The sequence below is a fragment of the Culex pipiens genome, chromosome 3 (genome assembly GCF_016801865.2).
Source record: "Culex pipiens pallens isolate TS chromosome 3, TS_CPP_V2, whole genome shotgun sequence".
Lineage (NCBI taxonomy): Eukaryota > Metazoa > Arthropoda > Insecta > Diptera > Culicidae > Culex > Culex pipiens.
This window is the reverse complement of record NC_068939.1, coordinates 15,285,489-15,309,305: the sequence shown is the minus strand read 5'-3', so window position 1 is coordinate 15,309,305 and position 23,817 is coordinate 15,285,489. Positions and strand designations below refer to the sequence as shown.

General features: G+C 38.9%; 1 protein-coding gene across 3 annotated transcripts in view; it reads left to right on the top strand.

Annotated features, from left to right (window-relative positions):
• Positions 1–23,817, top strand: part of LOC120418025 (nuclear hormone receptor FTZ-F1) — a 277,913-nt gene that overhangs the window by 143,658 nt on the left and 110,438 nt on the right. For 2 of the 3 annotated variants that reach the window (XM_052710822.1, XM_039580269.2), the window contains exons 2-3: positions 22,784–22,846; positions 23,039–23,251. The exons of the other annotated variant lie outside the window; for it this stretch is intronic. In XM_052710822.1, the coding sequence (XP_052566782.1) occupies positions 22,784–22,846; positions 23,039–23,251 (276 nt within the window). The remainder of the gene's footprint in view (positions 1–22,783; positions 22,847–23,038; positions 23,252–23,817) is intronic. 3 annotated transcript variants of the gene reach the window in all.

Sequence of the window (23,817 nt, the reverse complement as noted above, 5' to 3'; positions counted from 1 at the left end):
CTGCCAAGAAGGAAGTCGATCTGCTAGAACCCTTGCAAGATACCCTGAACAACTTGGCCCATTGGGCAGTTGGAAAGGGTATTGAATTCTCTCCGGAGAAGACGGAACTGGTCGTTTTTACGGGGAAGCATGAACCGCCGCAGCTCAATCTTTCTCTCTCGGGAAAGACTATCGAGCAGTCGGACCACTTCATGTACATGGGTTCCATCTTTGATCAGAAGGGAACATGGGGGAAGCACATTAACTACCTGAAGCAAAAGTGCCTGCAAAGAACTAATTTTCTGCGCAGTGTCTCTGGCAACCGGTGGGGTGCTCATCCTTCTGACATGCTTCGACTGTACAAGACAACGATACTCTCGGTGCTGGAATATGGAAGTTTCTGCTTCCAAACAGCTGCGAAATCACGCTTGTTGGTTCTCCAGCGGATACAGTACCGAAGTCTTCGCATTGTCTTGGGATGCATGCACTCAACTCACAACATGACCCTCGAGGTCTTGGCGGGAGTGTTGCCTCTGCGAACTCGTTACTACGAACTGTCTTACCGGTTCCTGATCCGGTGTGATTACAGGAATAAACTGGTAATTGACAATTTTGAAACGTTGCTGAACCTTCACGTTGAGTCTCGGCGCATGCTTCTATATTATGACTTTATGTCATCGTGGGAGTGGAGCCCGAGCACAACGGTACAGCGCACGCCTCCGTTAACCAGCAGCACCCGGATTGGCTTCGACACGTCCATGAAAGCCGATACTCGCGGTATCCCAAACCATCTTCTGCGGGGAGTTGTACCGTCGATCTTCGCATCAAAGTACAACCATGTTCCTCCAAACAACAGATTCTTCACTGATGGCTCCAAGCTCGACGGCTGTACGGGCTTCGGTGTTCATCATGAATCTCATCAGCTGTTCTTTAAGCTGAAGGACCCGAGTTCGGTTTACGTCGCAGAGTTAGCCGCGGTTTACTGCGCACTGCGAATCATCGAGACCATGCCACCTGACCACTACTTCATCTTCACCGATAGCTTTAGCTCTGTTGAGGCTATCCGGTCTCTGAAGCCGACCAGGGAGTCTGCGTTTTTCCTCACGGAAATACGCAAGACTTTAAACAACCTGGCGGCTCAGTCCTTCAGCATCACGGTGGTATGGGTCCGCGCTCATTGCTCGATTCCGGGTAATGAGAAAGCGGACTTGCTCGCCAAGAAGGGTGCTGAGAGTGGAGATATTTTTGAAAGGCCAATTAGCCTACAAGAATGCTACGGCTTGCCGAGGCAGCGTGCGCTCCTGGATTGGCAAAAACAATGGGACGACGACACCAAGGGACGTTGGATGTATTCCATACGACCTAAGGTGCAAAGAAAAGCCTGGTTCAAGGGAATGGACTTGACGCGTGGATTCATCAGAACGATGTCCCGCCTTATGTCGAACCATTACTCGTCCAAGGCTCATCTTTACCGTATCAACATGAGTGATACGAACTTATGTGACTGTGGGCAGGGTTATCAGGACATCGACCATCTCGTATGGGCGTGTCCAGATCACCAGGCTCACAGAATTAAGTTGAAAGATACCCTCAGGGCCCGAGGAAGACCACCAGAAATTCCGATGCGAGACGCGTTATCTCAACTAGACCTTGATGTTCTCTATCCGATCTATCAGTTCCTCTTAGATTCAAAAATATCCATTTAGTTTTTCTTCCAGTTAGTTTTCCTTCAGTTAGTTTTCCTTCAGTTAGTATAACTCGCCTTCACACAAAGCCGTCGTTTCTGGTTGCACCGGAAGCAAAGCAAGAACGCCCCATCAGCTGGACACCGAGTTGCGGCTGAGGACAAAACGCAAAGGCCAGCAGAGCCAACCAAGACCCCTACACAATCCCCCTTCCCTTCCCACGCCTTGTCTTTAACATCAATTCCTTCCCTACTAACCCCGAGTAGGCCGCGGGTAATCGGCTCCCCTCCCACTAACATTTACACACAAGATCCTCTGTAATTATTAAGTCAAATGTAATTACAAAAGCCGACTCGGTCCTAACCAGGTCCCAGTACCGAAAAGGACCTAATAAAAATAATTTTATGAAAAAAAAAAAAAAAAAATTTTAAATTATCAAGACATATTACTGAAAATATCACAATTTGAGTTCCTTAATAACTTTTGAAATATATTTTGCAATAATTCATTGTCAGTAGCAAATTTTATTTTTTTATGTATTGAATAATAGTAAAGTAATTACCATAAATTTAGAAAAAAAAGGTTAGAAAAAACAGTAAATTTGTCGAACTATGCAACCATTTAGTCTCATTTTCTTCAAACTCTTTAAATATCATTTCTGACTTTTGTGATGCTAAAAAAATGAAAAAAAACTTTTTCGATGAAAAACCTTTTCCAAAAGTTACACTTTAATTTTAAAATAAGTCATATTATACGATTGAAAATAAAAGTCTTTAAATAGCTTATTAAAGTATGATAGATTTGGGTTTTCTGAACATGCTACAATCGACAATTTAAATTCACTAATATTCAATTCTTTCGATCAAATTGTGCTCAGGGAGCCCAAATCTATCATACCTTGATAAAGCGTTTACTGATATCATCTTCGAAAATGTCAAGTTGAAAAATTTGCAATTGTTTCATTTTAACGAAAATATTTTTTTTATTATAGACATTTTACCACTTTTGTAGCATTCATGTCTTGGAAAAATTGTTCAAATTTTGTTGCACAAACTGGTTTCCTTCAGGAAATTTATCATCGAGATCTCCTATCAAAATATTTTCCATTATTCATATTATGTTTTGAGATTAAAATAATTATTGTTTTTACTGTTATTTTTTCAACTCGTGATGAATTAAGTTTCGAGTAATTAAGCTATTCCATTAAGCAAATTGCCACTAAAGCTATTCCAAAAAAAAAATGCCATCCTTATCATTATTTTTTATTATTTAAAAATGTATGGCATTAAGTTGAGTTTTTTCAACTTAATGTTGAAATTATGTATGTTCTTATATTGTTTTTAATCACAAGCTCCTCTGTTATTAACTAATTACTCTTAGCTTTAAGAAAAATGTAATTACAAAAGCCGACTCGGTCCTAACCAGATCCCAGTACCGAAAAGGGCATAATTGAAATAATTTTATTCAAAAGAAAATATTGTTTTAAAATTTTCTTATTTCGTTTATCTTTTTCATTACTAACACTGTTACAATTCTTATTGATAATTTTTTTTCACGCAGCTTTTCAAATTTTTTATGTCGATTTTCGTTTCTCATTTCTTCACTTTTATTTCGACATGACAGTCACAGGGTCACACAATCCTTATTTCCCAGAACGGGTGAACCTTATGAGCTGTCTGGGGGTCCTCTGCACGGTTCCCCCACAACTCGTGATGGAGAAGAAGACCACAACCAAAAAAAAAAGCAGAAGAAGAAAAAAGTAGCAAGAACCATCTTAAGCCAGCGCGAAATGAAACTGAAAGTTGCTGCCGCAGGGCTTGATTAAAATTTCGCCCTTTTCCCTCAAATGCACCCTCACTGCACTGTCTGTCCTGCACAAAAGGGACTCTTGCACAGTCCGCGAAGTCAATTGCATAACCGAAACGTCTCGTTTCCTTTGTTTGGTCCGGTTTCTTCGACTCTAGGTTCTCTCGGTGGATTGGAAAGTTGTGGGGCTCGAGATGTCCTTGGAGGTGGCTCCTTTTCACGATGGTTTTCTTCTTCGTTTTTCTCCCTCAAGTCAGACTGGTAACTGGTTTCGCACGCGAAGAGGCATATGGTTGTGGTGTGTTCTGTAGTTTCTTCAGTCTTTCGATCATATTTTTGGAGTTGTGGCCTGAGACGTTAATTACGGAGTGACTTGGCCAATACTCGTTTTGGCTGCCGTAATTGAAACCGAAACAGCCTACCCCCGAAAATACTACACTTGCATGCATTTACTAGTAGAGTAGGACATGTGGAATGGAGGCAGGTTTCAGCTCGATCGAGATCGCTGGCTGGAGATCGCAAGCTGCCCATTTTTGGCAGTTGTCACGAAATGTGCGACGTAATAGGTTGTACTTTTGGCGATCGCATCACTGGGTATGATGAAAAGGGGTGGTGGTGGTTAAGGAGGTTTGGAAATGTTGAATATTTATACTTTATTAAGTTGTTTTTTGGCCCAGAGCTATTAATTTTAGTGACTGTGAAAACAGCAAGTTGTACCTTGTTTAGTTAAATATTATTTAAAAAACGAAACTATTGGCACTACGCCCCCCGGGGCATGGCCTTCCTCTAACGTGGGATTTCTGCTCCAGCGCCTCTGACGAGACAGGAGAAACCGGGACCGACGTTTTACTTCACCATCCGATAGAAGCTCAGTGGATAAGGCGGGAATCGAACCCGCGTCTCATAGCATCATCGGGATCGGCAGCCGAAGCCGCTACCCCTGCGCCACGAGATATTATTTATTTGGATTGAATAACTTACACACAAATTTCTCAAACGTGCCTTGCTGAATCAAGCCAGCAAACTTCAAATTGCCCCACTCAAATCCCATTACCGATTTCGAGCATCGATCTAATTGAATTTGCCGAAACCACTACCCCATTAGAGCAGCAGCAACAGTTCTGTTCTGCACTTTTCGATTGACTCATCCGCCGCGATGAAATCATAATGAGTGGTCGAAGCCAATTTTGCAACAATTATTAGAAGTTTGAAATCAAAGTTTTTTTTTGTTTGCGCCACGTCCATCAATCGGTTGATTGTCGATCTTTTTCCAGTGCAGCACCAAATTTCCCAATACGGTCCGAAAAGATCGCAGACACCGTGGTCGTGAGGTCGTGAGGAAATGATTCTGGGCCAGAATCTTCTTCTGATCCGCGTCGCCTTATGGGAATTGGCGCATTCTAGAGCTGTCGTGGGAAAACATTTCGCAGAAAATTCTTGAGGCTTTGGAACAAGATCACCCGATGGTGATATTTTGAAATGGATTACAAGACCTCTGAACTGGAAAAATCGACAGACCATGCGGAGAAACCGAAACCGGTTCGACACACAACTCGGCCTAAAATATCAAAAATTGCATAACTTTTCGTAAGACCCCCCGAATAAAAACAGGACTTGCAGCGCGACTCAGCTGATGGTAAAAGTGGTCGTTACTGGCGGGACGAATCGGTTGTTCCACTCACTTTCAGGACCTCGATTCCCTTAAGGGTCCGTAATTGGCAGTTTCCCGCAGCAGCTTGAGGAAAGTGACCTGTGATTTAATTTCAGACCCCAGCGGAACGGTGCGCACGTAATTGACACAACAACAGACGGTGCGATTATGCATACCTTTTTTTATGAGGGGATGTCCCTAGCGAAAATCTTCAGTCAGTTTTGGGAACTTACCAGTTTCCCGATGTAATGCCACTTTTTCTACCTTTATTGAGGTAGAATTACATCAAAATACACAGAAAATAAATCATGGTAATATTACATCTGGGAAGGGGTATATCTTTTATGTCAGAAAAAATATGTAATTTTACCACTGAAAATGTGTAATTTTACCACTATGGTGTAATGTCGCTTTTTTAGTCTAAATTGAGGTAAAATTACATCATAAAAGAGGTAATATTCAACCTACCAAAATAACACCTTCCAAATTTACACAATTTTTAAGTATGTACGAAAACCAGAGAGTTTAGTACAAGAGAGCACAAAGGCATCGAAATGTTAAAAGATTTGGTGTCAGAAAAAATGTGTAATTTTACATTGAGGCCAATTTAAATGAAAAAAGCGCTAATATCCATCCAGCAAATGTTTCAACTGTAATGTAAAGCTTATTCAGTAATACGTGGAAATAGCTTTTTTTATTTATTTTTTTTTGTTATTTTTTTGCCTTAAATTGTTGATTCTGCATGGCTTTCAACGCATTGATTATTTTATCTTTTAGATTATATTTCTAAGAATATTATCTATGAAAATGGTGTTTTCTAAGAGTGTATGTTAATTTTCATAAAAAAATAGACTAAAAGTAATTGTATGTAAAAGTAAAGGAACAAAATAAGAACAAAAATAACAAGAAACTTCAAAAAAATGGTGGTTGGACCTGTCTTGAGAAAATTTCAAGTTCAAAACAGCCATTTGATTTTATGCTAATTATGATAAAAGTTCCCAATCTTTTAACTGCTGCAGCCCTCATTTGATGCGAAAAAAAATTAAGCGGGCTAAACATAAAATAAATGAAATTTTGAAAACTAAAAGTACATCAGCTACTTTTATCAACAGTTTTTAGTTGAAGATTTTTGTTTAAACATCATATATAACTTGAATATTACAAAAAATAGTTATTAAATTGATAACTGATCAAAAACCTTTTAATTGAAGTCATTCTTTACGTGAAAATTTTCACAAAAATACGTTTTATTCCTGTATTTGGATAATGCAGTGTTTCTCGAAAAAATAATCAAACTTATTGTTTTTGCTATATAGGTATAAAATGATCGGGATTTTTTCATATATTCGAAAGTTATAAAAGACATTTTTGAAAATACTTAAAATTTTCACAAATCTACGTATTTCCCGAAAAGTACTAGGGTAATTCTCTACCAACTCACACGAAATCGGGAAAAGTTGCCCCGACCCCTCTTCGATTTGCGTGAAACTTTGTCCTAAGGGGTAACTTTTGTCCCTGATCACGAATCCGAGGTCCGTTTTTTGATATCTCGTGACGGAGGGGCGGTACGACCCCTTCCATTTTTGAACATGCGAAAAAAGAGGTGTTTTTCAATAATTTGCAGCCTGAAACGGTGATGAGATAGAAATTTGGTGTCAAAGGGACTTTTATGTAAAATTAGACGCCCGATTTGAAGGCGTACTCAGAATTCCGAAAAAAACGTATTTTTCATCGAAAAAAACACTAAAAAAGTTTTAAAAATTCTCCCATTTTCCGTTACTCGACTGTAAAAAATTTTGGAACATGTCATTTTATGGGAAATTTAATGTACTTTTCGAATCTACATTGTCCCAGAAGGGTCATTTTTTCATTTAGAACAAAATTTTTCATTTTAAAATTTCGTGTTTTTTCTAACTTTGCAGGGTTATTTTTTAGAGTGTAACAATGTTCTACAAAGTTGTAGAGCAGACAATTACAAAAATTTTGATATTTAGACATAAGGGGTTTGCTTATAAACATCACAAGATATCGCGATTTTACGAAAAAAAGTTTTGAAAAAGTTACTTTTTGCGTTTCTCTTTGTTTTGTCGTCCGTGTCTGTCGCGGGTGACCATGAACGGCCATGATCGATGACGACCAACTTTTTCAATACTTTTTTTCGTAAAATTGCGATAACTCGTGATGTTTATAAGCAAACCCCTTATGTCTATATATCAATTTTTTTGTAATTGTCTGCTCTACAACTTTGTAGAACATTGTTACACTCTAAAAAATAACCCTGCAAAGTTAGAAAAAACACGAAATTTTAAAATGAAAAATTTTGTTCTAAATGAAAAAATGACCCTTCTGGGACAATGTAGATTCGAAAAATACATTAAATTTCCCATAAAGTGACATGTTCCAATATAACTTTTTACAGTCGAGTAACGGAAAATGGGAGAATTTTTAAAACTTTTTTAGTGTTTTTTTCGATGAAAAATACGTTTTTTCGGAATTCTGAGTACGCCATCAAATCGGGCGTCTAATTTTACATAAAAGTCCCTTTGACACCAAATTTCTATCTCATCACCGTTTCAGGCTGCAAATTATTGAAAAACACCTCTTTTTTCGCATGTTCAAAAATGGAAGGGGTCGTACCGCCCCTCCGTCACGAGATATCAAAAAACGGACCTCGGATTCGAGATCAGGGACAAAAGTTACCCCTTAGGACAAAGTTTCACGCAAATCGAAGAGGGGTCGGGGCAACTGCTGTGTGAGTTGGCGGAGAATTACCCACTATCAAAATGTATGTAAAATTTCGGATCATTTGTTACGCATTTTTTAAAATACTGAAATTTTGAGTATTTTTTTGAAAATATGTAGTTTTGTAATTTTTTTAAGCATTTTACAAGAAATAGTATTACTATCGAAATGTATGACATTTTTTCGATCATTTGCTATCTTATTGTAAAATACTGAAATTGGACTAGTATTTTTGAAAACAAGTAGTTTTGTGAAAATTATGAGTATTTTTGAAAATTTTCGTTATTACTTTCGAATGAATGAAAAATTCCCGATCGTTTGTTACCCATATTGCAAAAGTGAAATTTTTAGTATTTTTCCGAAAATACGTAGTTTTGGGAAAATTTGAGTATTTTCATAAATCTATGTTATAACTTTCGAAATGTATGAATAAATCTTAATCATTTGATATATGGTCAAAAACAATTATCTTGAATATTTTTTTCATGAAAAAAATGCAAAATACGTATTTTTGTGGATATTTAAATTTCATGTAATTATAATTGCAATGAATATCTGACATCATCAAGATTCCAAAACATTATAATTTTTTGAAGTTTAGATGATTTTTATAGAATTATAGCCAATGTCTCCCATATAGCCTCGTTTTTGCATCCCCCATATGCGGTGCTGAACCGAGGCATGACTGTATAATTGATTTCTCCATACGTATTGAGGAGCTGTGCTATAAAAATATTTCTCAGTATTGGTAAAATATTTTGTTTTGTCAGAACAAAATGGTTAAGCTAACAAACCAACAACCAGTTTTCAATCCCCTTTTTAAATGTTATTTTTGCCTAAAGTTTTGTGGAAAAATTTGGAGGAGGGGAGAGGAATAGGAACTTGAAATCAAATTTGCATTATTAAATTATTATTAAAAATAAAAGTAACTTTTTATCCTGCAAATATCAGAAATAACCCAACTGAAATGTTATTTTAGCATAGTTAAAAATAAAAATAAACTTATATTTCAAATAATAGATGGATTATCTTTTGAAAACCAATCCAAATTTGTTGAACAAAAATTGTTGATATTTTTTATTTGAATTTTAAAAGATAACGTTTTTGTGGAAGTCCAATATTGGCTATCGAACCTATTTTCATCCTAAAAGTATATGACAAATTCAACTCATCAACGACGTTTCGTCCCTGCCCTATCACAACGTTCTCATTACACGCAAACAAAAAATGAAAGAAACTCTCCTTTTCTCAATATCACGTGCCCCCAAGAGGTTTCAAAAATAGAACACCACTTAATCTTGGCAGAGCCAATCACGGCGTCATCATTCTATGCGCCCCAAGTTGGTGGTAGTTCTTTACATACTTCCCAAGCTACTTGACACCTTTACAAACTGTGCGGAGATTCTATCCGACGTTCATCATCATCATCGTCACACAAAATATCGCGGGAATCTCAATCATTTAGTGTGTGTGTGTGTCGAAAATGAAATCGAAAAATGTGACTTTCTGTGTGTGCGTCAATTTGATGGGCACACGGCCGACAAGCGTTTTGCCTTTTTTCACTTTTTTTTTTCTCTCCCTTGTCTTGTGTACTTCTTTTCTGAGTACAGCCGCCTCGGTAGTGGAAGCCGAAAGTAGGTTAGTAGGACACTCGTAGTACACCTCTTCTAGCCTAGGTTAGGCCCGACTCACATTTTGCTCTTTTTCTCTCTCACGCGCGCGCTCTTCAACATTTTTCTTCTTCTCCGTTCGATAGTACTCACTCGCTGGTCAACCCTCCCCCACCTTCTTCGTTTAGTACGCTCTCAGATATGTACTAGGCCTTTGAGTGCACCAGCTACCACGCGTCTCCACACTCTCTCATTCTCTCTCACCGCCGCTCTCTTGACCACGCGTCTCCACGCACGCACTCATATCGGCTCTCTTTTCAAACTATCTCTGCCTTCCTCCGATAGCCGACGATGTTGTAATAGCAGCAATTCGAACCAATACACTAATCCACCACCTCGCTCACCCTCTCTTACTTCCCCCTAGCCGAAGGGGGCTTCCGATTTTTACCTCCCACAGCAATCCGTTTGATCGAAGTGCAAGTGTGTGGCAGTGAGAAGAAAGGGAGCAATTGAGTTTGATTTTGGGAAAAATGGAAGGAAGAAAAGGGAAGTATGGAATTTTAAATTTATTTTGGACATACATTGCATACAATTCACTTAAATTGAAATTTAAATATAAATTTATTGAACTCATCGATAAATTATCAAGTTCTTTTTTGAAGGATGCAAAAATGTTTGTCACATAAAGACGGCTTTTTCTGATTTTTTTTTAAGCAAAAAAATATTTTAGAGCGAATAAAAATGTGATGTAATTTGCCACTTTTTGAAATATTTTTGAATTCATTAAAATTAAAAAAAAAAAACATAATATTATTAATCTTGCAATTCTAACTGCAATTTTGTATTCTATATTATTGAAAAAAAAATAAATAAAAATAAAAACTATATTTTATACCAATTTTCAAAAACTTAAAGCAAAAAGTATCCCAAAATGTCTTATACATGATAACAGTTGTGTTTCTACCGAAAATTTACAAAATATAAATAAAATAAGGAAACTATTGTTTTCTTAAATTTTTATTTTTTTCCTATCTGTGATCCAGAAAATCAAAAATTGCTTAGAAATTGGATATCCGATAAATTGCTAACGAAATTGAAATTATCTAATTTTGGCCCCTGAACACGAATCCGAGGTAATTTTTTTGATATGTCGTGACGGAGGGGCGGTACGACCCCTTCCATTTTTGAACATGCAAAAAAGACGTGTTTTTCAATCATTTGCAGCCTGAAATGGTGATGGTTTGAAAATTTGGTGTGAAAGGAACTTTAATGTGAATTTTGACGCCGTGTTTTTATAACAGGGCCAAAAATTCCCCTTAAGACAAAGTTTCACGTAAATCAAAGAGGGATACAGCAACTTTTTCCGATTTCGTGTGAGTTGGCGAAGAATTACCCAAATACAACAAAAAGGTAGATCTTGATAATTGATTTGAAAAAGATGATATTCGTTTGCAAAAAAAAAAAAAATCATAGTTATACTCAAATTTTAAAGAATATATAAGTCAACAAATTTTGATATTTTTTGAATTAAAATTATGATGAAGCTTGTGAAAATCGAAACAATATATATTTAATTATTACACCGTAAATAATTTTGTCACGTTTTCACCTGTCTTACACCATCGCTGGTCGAAATTACTGTAAGAACTTGATAATGAAATCCACAACCGCCACGATTACCGCAGCTCAATTTCCTAACACTGCCGAAAATTACCACCCCGCTCCTCAATGCATACCCCCTCCTCTAATTATCACACTTGCCATTGACAATGCCCCAAAACACAATCACACACACAAACACAGCAAAAATGTGTGCCCGAGTGCGTGTGTTGCAATTTTTCAATTTTCAAGACTCTCAGTTGGCGGCGTCTTTTTCACCCTTTTGTTCCTCCCTTTCTTCTCCTCCTTCGGCTCCAATTCATTTGTTTGCCGATCGTCGTCGTCGTCGTCGCCAACTGCGCGATCGTCGTCGTTTGTCCACACACGCGTGAATCCGCGCGCGCGTGGTCTTCGTCGTCGAATTCTTTTTCTTTTTTTTCGTGTGTATGTTTTGTTTTATTTCGTCGCTCATGTAATAAGTGAAAGTGTGGCGGCGACCTACTTTTCGGCGGTTTTTTTTGCGCCGGGCTCACCACCACCACGATTTGGCGTCGTTTTGATTGTGTGTTTTTTTTTTCGGCGCTGCAGCGCGCGTTCTCTCTGGCATTGTATTGTGAGTTTCTTCGAAACTGATTTTGAACGAGCGCGTCGGGACAATGCCTACTGTGGAGGTGTGTGTGCGCGTGGAGTGAGCGATCTTTCGCGATCGTGAGTGATTTTTTCGAGAGTTTGGCGAAAGATTTTCAAAATGTATGATTCTTTTAAGGATTGATTTTTTTTTTAATTTAGCAATCTTTTCTTTATTTTAATGGAATATTCAGTATCGAACGATCGATTGTCCTGGGTCCCGGCCGGCCAAAAAGTGATGTCAGCCGCCGTCGGGTCGCGAAACGCTCGCGTCGCCGCCTGCTTCGCGTCGCGATCCGATCTGATTGAATTTGATTGTCATTGTGAGGGGTGAGGGAGGGTGATTCAGCGGGGGGTTTCACAAAGAAATGCATTGTCTTGAGAGCGGTTTATGTGAGTGAGCGCGATCGAGCTGGCCTGCGCGCGATTGTGTGTGTGTGAGATGGCGAATTGTCTTGTCACTGGCGCGCGGTGGATAAGCAACCGAAATTGGCCGCGCGTCGTGACGTGAATGATGATGAGTCTGGCGGCCGAACTTTTATTGCTGCTGTTGCGTTGCGTCTGTCCGTCTGGCTGACTTCATCATCGTCGTCGTTGGTCAGCATCGTGTGATTTGTTGTACTGGGGAGGGTACTGTAACTGACCAAACGCAATGTTTAATTTTTTGATCGCGAAGGAATTGCATCAAGTTGTGATTTTTGGAGCAGTGAAGCAGGTTTAATTTTGGTAATTTTGTGTCAACAGAATAAAAAAACGTTTATTCTTTATATAAAAAAATAAATGATAAATTTTTTTTGATGTCGTCAACAGGGGTGACATTGGGTCTGGGGCGTGCAAATGGGTCACATTCTAATGCAGAAGTTTTCATGATCCAAACTCACCTCTAGACCCAATGTATAGGTCTAGAGGTATTATAAAATATGTTTTTATGCATTCAAAAAGTTAACAGAATTTATTCTGGGAAATTATGAAAATTGGAAAGGGACAATCCATAAACCACGTGGACAAATTTCCTTCTAAACATGTAAGCAAAAAGGAGCACACACACAAAATATCTTTTTATTTATAGAATTTAGGTTTTTCTCAAAGTTCACGTTTTTTCCGTTGTAGAGAGTCGCTTTTCATTTTACGCAATGGTGCATATCTCTGCTTATTTTGAACCTGATATTTTTTGAGGACTTGCTCTGAAAACTTTTCTCTACAATCTGATTGTTTCGAAAATGGATTGCCTCAAAAAAAATCTTTTTTTTTCAGTAAAATCGCTGTATCTCGCCGATAGTTCATTTTAATTTGAGGTCTATATTGATTATTATGTAAAATTGTCCGGGGAACACGATGGTGATAAAATTAAAAAAAAGAAATATAAGGAATTGGTCAAAACTGAATTTTAATACTTAAAACGTTATAATATAATATTAGGGGGCATTTAAGGGTTAAAATTTTATTTTTATCGAATTCCTTGGACAATTTTCTATGAAATGCATCATGTAAAAAGTCTTTTGCTCAAATAGTTGCAAAGTTATGATTAAAAGAAAAAAAATTTTTTTTGGAAGATCGTCAAAAAAGAGGGCGGTGCCAAAAATAGAGGGATGGTCCAATCAGCACCAAACTTGGGATTTCTGTTAACTATCGATGATGCACGTTCCCTCCAAGTTTGGTCCAAATCGGTGAAGGTCGAGTCCAAAAGTGTACCCAGTTGACCTGCAATTACCCATTTGTAACTATCTGGTTACTCTTAAGACAAACATTTCAAAAGGGCCAAACATTCAATATTACGCCCTTTTAAAATGTTAGTCTTGGTTAAAAAAATTTGAAAATATTTTTTTCGAAAAGATCGGAAAATTTCACGAATGTTTCATATTTCAACCATTGAAAATCGGATCATTAGTTGCTGAGATATCGACATTAAAAATGGTGGGTTGTTTGGGTGAGACCAGTGTTGCGATCCTCACGCGCTCACGCGCTCGTGAGCGCTCACTTTTCGCTCATGCGTGAGGAGGAGCGCTGCGCGAGCTAGCTCACGTTTGCCCGCGCTCACGTTTGCTCCGATTTTTTCAGCTCGCGTTTGCCCCACGCTCGCGCTCGCGCTCATTTTTCGCTCACGGAGCGCTCACTTTGAATCGTTGATTCGTTGTTCGTTTTTGTGAAAGTTTTTGTTTTTCAATACTAGTTTTTTTTTGCTTAAGGCGCAGCATGTCAGAGGAGACATCACTTAGGAACATTTTTTATATATTAATTGTTTTGTTTTGTTTTGTTTGGAGGGAAAGGCTCGTTTGAGTGGATCGCCTACCGATGGGTCCTTCTCAAATAGGCACAAAACCTCTTTTTTTAATTGTCAACAGATTTACAGTCCAAAAGACAAAAAGGCTTTTTACATAATTACTTAAACTAACTTATTGGGCTAACGAAAATTACATACAATATAAATAAATAAATAAGTTACAAGTGTAAACCTAAACTAGAGGGTTAAGGGGTGGGGGATTTTCTTCTCGGAGAAACGTCAAGAATTTAAGTTTTTGAACAGGACGAGACAAATTAAAATCGAAGGACGAGTAGCACCGATTGAAGACTCTGCACATGCTGGAGGAGGCGTAATTGTTGCGAGCAAAGGAATTGGAATAGCTTATTTTAATTAACTATGATTTGAATAATAAATTGGATTCGCAAGGGTCAAATCATATTGGAGACCTACAGTCAGAGTTGAAAATATAAATATTTTCGAATTAATCGGCCTTACCTTAATAATAGTTAAGGCAAGCAGAGACAATTGCTGGGGCAAGGGTATGAGCGCGTAAACAAAAATGACTGAAAACCTTATAAAAACTTACAAAACAATGAATTAATTCAAGAAGATTTATGCTGTGCTAAGTTCGATTCAATGTTATGTGCTGGGTTGATTAAAATATAACATTAAACTGTTTTATGGTCCTAAACAGTTTGTTGACTACCTTTCCAGCGTGCGGGTCAGAATGAGAACAATTAAAAAACGTCATTCCGTTTAATAAATCGTTCAGTGCTTGGAAACGGCTGATCATTTTTTATAAAGTTAATCTTTCTCTTTCTCATTCTAGAAAATAGGGTAAAATTCTTGAAACAGTTCTTTTTTTACAAAAAAAAAAAACTTCCAAATTGCTAATGTTTGCAATAACCCATTTGAATTAAATAATATAAATTGCCATTGTTTTATTTTACCACATAAAGGGTGGCACTTCCCCCAAGTAAATTATATTTAACACTTCCGCTACCAAGCCTCTGAAAATATTTAATTACAGATTCAATAAATGATTTTTTGAATATGGACATTCTCTAAAATGTTCCAAATATGAGGGATTATTACAACTTTAATAAAGCTAACTGCTGGTTTTTTTTAAAGGTACATTAACACAAATTTATTTTTTTTGCTTTTTTTAGTGTTTTTAAAACTGCTTGAGTCCGGATTCAAAAAACTTAAAATAAACATAATTCGTCAATTAATTCAATTTATGTACATATCAGTGCATCTCTTCACGTCAATGAATTTTTACATTTAGAATGAGTTTGCTCTTTGTTAGCTCACTCAAGAGTGAATCATTCTGCCTCTTGGCTAATTTTTAATTTAAAATAGAACGTATATTTCGGTTCTTCGACTTGATCCATTTCATTGCTTACTTTTGTTTGTTTGACCACTTTCTTGTTTGTTTTTGCTGCCTGTGCTGAGATAGTTCTAGAAACTTCGTTTCAAGCAGGCAGATGCTTCAACAGGGAAAAACAACTACCTACTTTGGCTCACCAGCTCACGTGAGCGCAAAACGCTCCGGTGAGCGTGAGCGAGCACGAGCTACCTGATAAAAACTCACGCTCCACCTGGAGCGAGCACTCCTTCCGTGACCGCTCGCTCATTCGCAACCCTGGGTGAGACTTAGAAAACATCAATTTTCCTGTTTTTAAACCTTTGCATTGCAATATCTCAGCAACTAAGGGTCGTATCAACAAAGTTCAAAAAAGCAAAATATAGAAAATTTTCTCAGCTTTTCAAAAATATGTTTTTCAAAAGTGGGCAAACATGTGCACTAATTTTAAAAAATGGATAACTGCGACTATTTTCAAAAAAGTCACCTAAATATGGATTTAACTTGAAATCGGTTCACTTTATCAAAATTTCACTATAGTAAAAAGTAAAGTAAAGATTTTACATCGAAAAATGAAGTTGAAAAATTTTTGCGGACAATATTTCGATTTTTTGAAAAAATCAGTATTGATTCAAAAATTCATAACTCACTCAAAGATTTTTTGCACAACCTGGAAATTTCTGAAAAGTTGGCATTTGATGTCCTCTAAAACATATCAGAAAATAAAAAAAATAAAAATAGTGTTTTTTTGCAAATCAAGTTTAAGTCATAAAAAGTTAAATAAAAAATCACCAATTTTTTTTTTACTGTGTATCATTTTTTTCCAGTGTAGTCCTACAACTTTGCCCAAGACACCAAATCGATCAAAAAATTCCTTCAAATGATACAGATTTTTGAATTTTCATACATCATTTTTGTATGGACAGCTGCCAAATTTGTATGGAAAATTATATGGACAAACTTATGATGCAAAATGGCTTCTTTGGGCATACCGAAGGCACCAAAAAAGTTTCAGTCGGATTAAAAAATACAAAAAAAAATCGAATGACCAAAATCTAAGAGAACTGCTCTCTTTCCTTTGTTATGGATTATCATATTTATCATTATTTTTGCACCGATTAAAAAAAAGTGTTGAAAAAGCAGTCCAGATCTATCATTTAATTTGAAATGTGTTTCATCAACTACATTTCGATAGAATTCTAAAACATGAATTTAAGTTATCTCATAATGAGGCCACTTTAGAGATATTTCGATATTTCAATATTTCGTATAGAGATATCTAAATACTTTGTCCACTTCACGCACATTTTAAAAATTAAACTGTTTCAAAATTGGGAATGCAACAAATTGGAAGTAAAATATAGCATCTTAGATATCATTCTGAATATTAATTTCAAATTTCATCAATTTACATATTGTATGATAAGTATTTGTAACACCTTCCAAACTTTTCTAAAAGTTTGAAGATCTGGCAACCCTGTCTAAAGTTTTGATATTTATGTTCTTTTCTGAAGCCGAATCTCACTTATCTATATGAAAATTATGTCCGGACAGGTAATTGAAATACCTTCTCAACGAGTCTGAAAGTTTTTTTTTCGTTTGCTGTCATTTTCGACCTTCCGATAATATTTAAATTTTCTTTAAAATGAGTGAAATAAGTTAAAATACGAAGATCTCGATACTTCTCGGGTGCCAGTCATTTACAGTGGAAGTGGTGGAACCAATTTAGAAGTTTTTTTTTAATGGTACATGACAAATTTGGTCCAACGACAACGGAACAAGAAAGGCAGGCCGCAGAAACAACGATTACGAAGTGGCCATTAACTCAAGCGTTCCTGTGGGTCAAGTTCCTGCAACATAACATCAAGGACAGCGTTGGGGACGTGTTTGATGGCTGATCCTTACCGACAACAACGTCAATCAAAAATAACTGACGAAGGTAGGGGTGATGATCATCGTCCAAGCACTTCAAAGTGGTGTGGTGCTTGCTGTATATCGTGCTGGATAAGTTCTACTGCCGGAAGTTCTGCTGATCAAGGCAGATTCAAGACAAGAACTCAAGAAATCTAAAGATTCATGTGGAACTTGGCGAAACGATTGGAGTGAAGCTGTTTTTGAAGATTTCGTGTTTTTGGTGAGAGCTTTCCATAATGTTTTTCAAATACCCCTTTCATCAATTCTAACATTTAAACATTCCAATGAAGACAACTACGCCATTTTACTATATACGTGGTAGGGTGTTCCCTTGGTCGTTCGCTGTGAGTTGTGGATTGCCTGCTTCTCTAATGAAGGTTCGACTGAGGGGGCATGCTTATTAATTTCTCGTCGCTCCATACCCTCAGTGACGTGATGGGAGCAAGGGCGTCTATGCGAAGTGTCCCTAAACCCGCTACAAATTTCCGGCGCTTGGGGAGGGAAGAGGGAACCCATTTTGATCAATGCGCCGGTATTTGTAGTACTAAAATTCGTGCAAAAAAACTTATGCACGTGGGTATACAGATTACAGAGTAAAAGATGATCGAATTGTTCACCTAGCGCTCACATGTGTTCCAGGACCAAGTTGCCTGCGGGTATGGGGATCATACATACATACATACATACCTTCTCAACGAGTCTGAAAGTTTGAAGATCTGACAACCCTGTCTGAATGACCATTTAAGTGCTTTTTATATTTTTGATGTTGGATTTTCAGGAATTGGTACCAAAAACCAAGTTTAATGTTGGTATTTTTTTAGCGTAAATCGTCTATTATTTAGTTTAATCATGAAATATCTTTATGATACTTTCAGTAGTGATTGAAAATCATCTTTTAAGTGGGTTGAATAAATTTTCTGAATAATGAAATTACGTGATTTTCTACATGTATGTAACTCCTTAAGTTATTTATTGTAATCACAGTGTTCAATATCTGACTTAAGACTCCAACAAGCACTTATGTTTGTTAGCTCAAAGACCTATCTGCTATGTGTTTACTATGCAGATAGGTTGAAATGCAAATCTACTCAAGAATTAATCATGACGGCATTCACAACGCGCCACACTTGCCGTATCCTCCTACAACAAAGTTGCCGAAAATCCTGTTAACTCAATCACACTCCCCGGTGTTTGTTTTCTGTTGTTGAGCTTCCGAAAACAAGGAAAACAAAAACAGTGACACCCCAAATTATTTACCCTCTCAACGCCGAACCGGCCTTCAGATTCTGCCTGGCAAAGTTGTGTCTTTGGTGTACCTGACTTTACCAAGTGTTAAAAGTGCTGTCCTGGAACTCCTAGTCTGCATATTTACATAATTCTAGAACTCACTAATTGATCCACACAGCGGAGATCGTGAGAGAGCGATCGCGTTTGATTGTGTTGGGGTATGCAAAGAGGAGAAAGGATAATTATGTTGAGGTAGAAAACCATATCCACAACCGGTGGAATCCCTTTTTTTTTGGGAAGAATCTCCCGAAGGTTTACGAAACAAACAGTTCGAAGCCTTGGGTAATAAACCAATAAAAGTGTGTTTATTGATGAATTTATCTCTTTTCTCGGCGTGAGTTGGCTTTCTTTTCTTCGTCAGCATAGCTAATGATGCTCCACAGCTCTAGAACATGGAACGGAGAGAGCATAAAACATACACGGAATGAATCTCGCATCGTCTATGCTCTCTCCGGTCTGTAATTTCGGATCGGCTTTATTGCCGTGTCATTCTTCCGTGGATCCTCTCGGGTCAGGAGTTTGGTTTTTACGGGTTTCGGCGGTCCACAGCCAGGATCCCACAGTAGGAAAATGTTGCCGTATCACCTTCTTGGGTTTCGCTTTTTGGGGGCTAAATCTGACTTTTTGAATATTTAACTCTCACACACAAATACACAAACCCTGGAATAGATCATTTTCTAACGGAGAAGTTCAAAATAATGGAAGATTTTGAGGGTGTACAGATAGTTTTTATAACTTTTGCCTTCGACTGTGGGTTTTATTGCGGAGAGTTAGGATTTGTTGGTGAAACATCAATTATTGAATCGTTGGTTTATGGAAGGTTGGATATTTTGTTTCGGGACAACATTTACAATGGTATGAAAAATATATGCTTCAAATAGGAGACATAACTAACAAAACACGAATCAAGAAGAGAGCCTAGAATCAAGTTGTTTTTCCTCTATAGTTTTAATTCATCGCAAGTATATATTAAACCTTAAGTTAATTATGACACTATCTTCATAACTTTAATTTGAAAGTTCAAAATAATCATCTTGTAAAGTACATTTTTTCATTCAAATTAAAAATACATGAACCATCTAAACAAAAAATGTTATTAAAAAATTTCAGAAAACGAAAGATTAAACAGGTCCCGATCAATTTGAATAACATTTTTATATTTTACTACAGTCTAGACTAGATTATCTTAAGCTTTCAAATCTTTCGGATAAAGAATGATGAAAAAAATGTTTTTATGTTTTATGTTTTTTATTTAATTTGGTAATTGTCCACGAAAGTAGGAAAAAGGTTTGAGATTCCAAAAAAGTGTCTGGTTTATGGATGGTCCCTAATCTGACTTCAAGCTTCCTAAAATAAGAATTAACCCTTTCAATACCTTCCGTTCTTCTATCATCATTATCTCGCACTCATCCTTTCCATCAGTTAATTTTACTTTATCTTCCTCCAGTCCTAACCCACTCTTCTTCATCATCTTCTCCAGCCTCCTCCAACCTCCACCGCTTCTCCATCATTCATGCCCCTCTTGTCTTGTGCCCTTTTTCTCACCTTCCTTTGGATACCGACGCGAGAGAACACAGTTCTCTCTTCGTTTTTTTTTTCTTTCTTCTCTGTTCCACCATCCACGGCGCTCCGCATCGTAGTAGTGGTAAATTACAGCAATCTTGTTAGTATTACCTCATACCTTCGCTTTTAATGCCCCGACGAACCACTCTCGATTTTTTTGCTTCTTCTGTTGCTTCGTTCACTCTCTCGCGAGTCACTCACGCCGATCGCGAGCGAGTTTATGTTGCTTTCCGAGGGGGGGAGGGCTCTCACGAAACGAAACCGAAAGTGAGGTTTGGCGGGCGCTCACGCGCTCCTTCCCTGCCTCAACATTTAATCAAGTGCGGCTGAGCGCGTTTTGGGTTTTTTTACCGAGCGCGTTTATGTTTGATTGATTGGCCAAAGTGGGTCACTCCTGACGCGGCTGCTGGAAGGAGAGGGGGCGTAGCGCTAGTTTGAAATGTGGTGTTTTTTGGGTCGGGATTTTGACGTTTTCGAAAATTTCTTCGAGTTTCCGAATTGCGAGTCTTTCCTCAGTCGATTGAGACTTTTCCAAAGTCTAAAGTCGCTCACGCGCCCCACTAATCGCGCAAATGGAATTCAGGCTACGCCACCGCGTGTGTGCGTGGCCCCCCTCGAAAAGTGGGCCAACGAGAGCGAGAGTGTGTGCGGCGGCGGCGTTTCTGTGTCACGTCGCGCGAATGCAACTCCATGCCGACGGCACTCGCGAGAGTGAGTGCTGATTGAGAGAGAGCGGAGAGTGTCGTAGGGTGCTGCTCGTTTCGGTGCAAGAAGGCAAGGCGGTCGGAGTGCGGCCACACGAAAAACAGTCGCCGATGTTTTCGGACGGATTCTCGGGCCAAAGCGGCGGATTTTATATTATTATTTTGTCAAGTAGTTGGAGTTAGTATACCGTAGCCCATGTTTGCCGTAAGTCGTAATTCTCGGTCGATCGTGCGCGCGCCAGCATACCCGCGAGCTTCTTCGAGTCACCAGCCGTAGAGTGGACTAGGCAGGAGGAAGGAATCGGCAGCACAGGTTCTAGCGCCAAGTTCTGCCTGCCTGCCGGAGTTCCGGATTTTTTCGGTTCGGTTTCGGTTTTTTTAAATCTTCAAGTTTTTGCTCACCAAGTGTCTTTCCTTCGGAACGATCTGGATTTTACGGTTCGGGGAGTGTTCTATACAACAAACCTTAAGTTACCAGGTTCTGACAGGAGCTGTCGAAGCAACGCAAATCAAACAACCCAAAAGTTACCAACAGTGCTGGAAGTTATCCAAACTTGTTCAAAACAAATACAAAACCCCCCTCTCAAAAATTGTGATAGTGTACAGAATCGGAAGAAGCTAGAGTTCTAAGAGAACTCTACCTGAGTGTGGAATACCCCGGTCGTAACGGCAAACGGTGCTAAGTGATCCAGGATCCTGCGCAAACGGATTAACCCAAATTTTGTGGAGCTCGCTGAAGAAACTACTTCAGCAACTGTGTGTTTACGTGATCAAATCTTACAATACAATTAGTGCAAAAAAAGGATACAACAAAACAAATTGTGTGAAATTAAGTGTTAAGAAAAATGTCCCATCGATGGATCGGTGGAAGCAGAACCAACAGCAGCAGCAGCATCAACCTCTTCGTCAAGCTGACCGCAACGGCACGTGATCATCACTGGAGTCGTCGATTCAGTAGCAGCTAGAAGAACAACAACGTCAACGTTGAAGACAAGTGTAGTGAAGCTTAGTGCTCTAGTGTAGCCTGAAGAGATCCGCAAAACACGACTTGAAACACGAGGTTGCGAAGACAAGTGGCACAGCAACGCAAATACACTGAAATCGACGACTTCGACGACCGGTGTCTGAAGCGGAAGAAGAGCCTGGTGTCAGTGCGACAGATACAAGAATTTGCTGGTGAATCAGCGGAAGAATCCCTCGAAGAGGGAAGAGTTGTTATTATATCTAGAGTTTATATATCTATAGTATCGTTAAGGGTGTATGGTCATTTAGCAGGGGTTTAAGTGAAGATCTATGTTAAGAGAAGCCTAGTGGTTTAAGTAAACAAAACAAAGCAGAAGCAAGTGCAGTGAAGACACAAACCCGGCAAGAATCCGTCCTAGCGCAAGCGCAAGTACCTCTCTATCTCTCTCCTGTGTGTGCAAACTTGAAAAACCCACGGAAGAAATGTTATTAGACATGGATCACCAGAATTCGGCAGTGTTTATGTCGCTCAACATGAGCCAGTACTCGATGATGAACGACTCGACGAGTCCACCGCCGCACGGCGGTGGCGTCGGCGGAGTCGCCGGCAACACGGCCACCCAGCTGCTCTCGCTCACCAGCCAGAACAGCAACGGCAGCAACGGGCTGTCCGGCGCGAACGCAATGCCACCGCCCCAGTACACCGGATACAACATGACCACCAGCGGCGTATCCGGATCGCTCGGCGCGATCGCCGGACACCTCAACAACAACAACAACAACAGCTCCAGCATCAACAACAACACGGCCAACAGCCTAACGTCGCAATCGCCAATTCCGTCGCACAACAACAACAACAACACAACCAACAACAACAACAATCATCACCACCAGAACCAAAACAGCGGTTCCGGCGTGTCCCTCAACCTGCTCGGCACCACCCAGCAACAGCAGCAGCAACAACAACAACAGCAAAGCCTCCAGCAGGCCGCCGCCAACAACTACTCGCTGTACAACTTCGACTCTCCTTACATGTTTTCCGCAGGTGGCTACCACGAGAACATCTCCCAGACGCAGTCCAACTATCTAGCGGCGATCCCCCCGTCAGGTACAGCCCACCACCTTCCTCATACCTCCTCTCAGTCCTCCAACCACAGCTCGAGCAACTCCAGCTCGAGCGGCGGCGGCGTCGGCATTGAAGCGTTCGGACTCAACGTCCAGCACGCGATCCGACAAGCCGTCGGCGGCCACCAGGACCACCACCATCGCCACCAAACTGATTTTAAATATTTTATTGAAGAACTGTGCCCCGTGTGCGGTGACAAAGTTTCAGGCTACCACTACGGACTGCTGACGTGCGAGTCGTGCAAGGGCTTCTTCAAGCGTACCGTCCAGAACAAGAAGGTGTACACGTGCGTCGCCGAGCGGCAGTGCCACATCGACAAGACGCAGCGCAAGCGGTGCCCGTACTGCCGCTTCCAGAAGTGTCTCGAGGTCGGCATGAAGCTAGAAGGTAGGTGCAATTAGATCTTAAAGTTGAGCTTAGATTACTGATAATACAAACAACGATAGAGCTTCCCTAGTAACATTTTTAAATACGACCTAAATAGGCTTTTATGGCCTACTTAAAACGAAAAATGTTAATAGGGTTGTTATCTGAGCTTAGTGAATTTTTTTACAAGCACAAATAAATTAAAAAAAAAATTATTATTCTAAAAAAAATGGTTTGCGGCTTTTTCATCAATTTTATTGTTAGTCAGCTCTTTCCTGGGACCACCTTTATATCGAAACACATCTGATTTTTAATTTTGGGATATTTTTGGAGAAAATCATTAAAAGTTATCAGCATTGGTTTTTGGGAAACTTTTTATCGATATTGAAAAAAAATACAAAACGCTTTAGGATCACGAACAAATTAAAGGTTTCAAAAATGGGATTTTTGTGTAACTTAAGTTATTTCAGTATTTTCTATGATTTAAACTGTAGCAGAATAACACGAATGATTGTTACTAGAACTAATTTCAATACCGTTAAACGCACGTTAGGTAGATTTTTTGAACACACTTTTAAATATTTTTT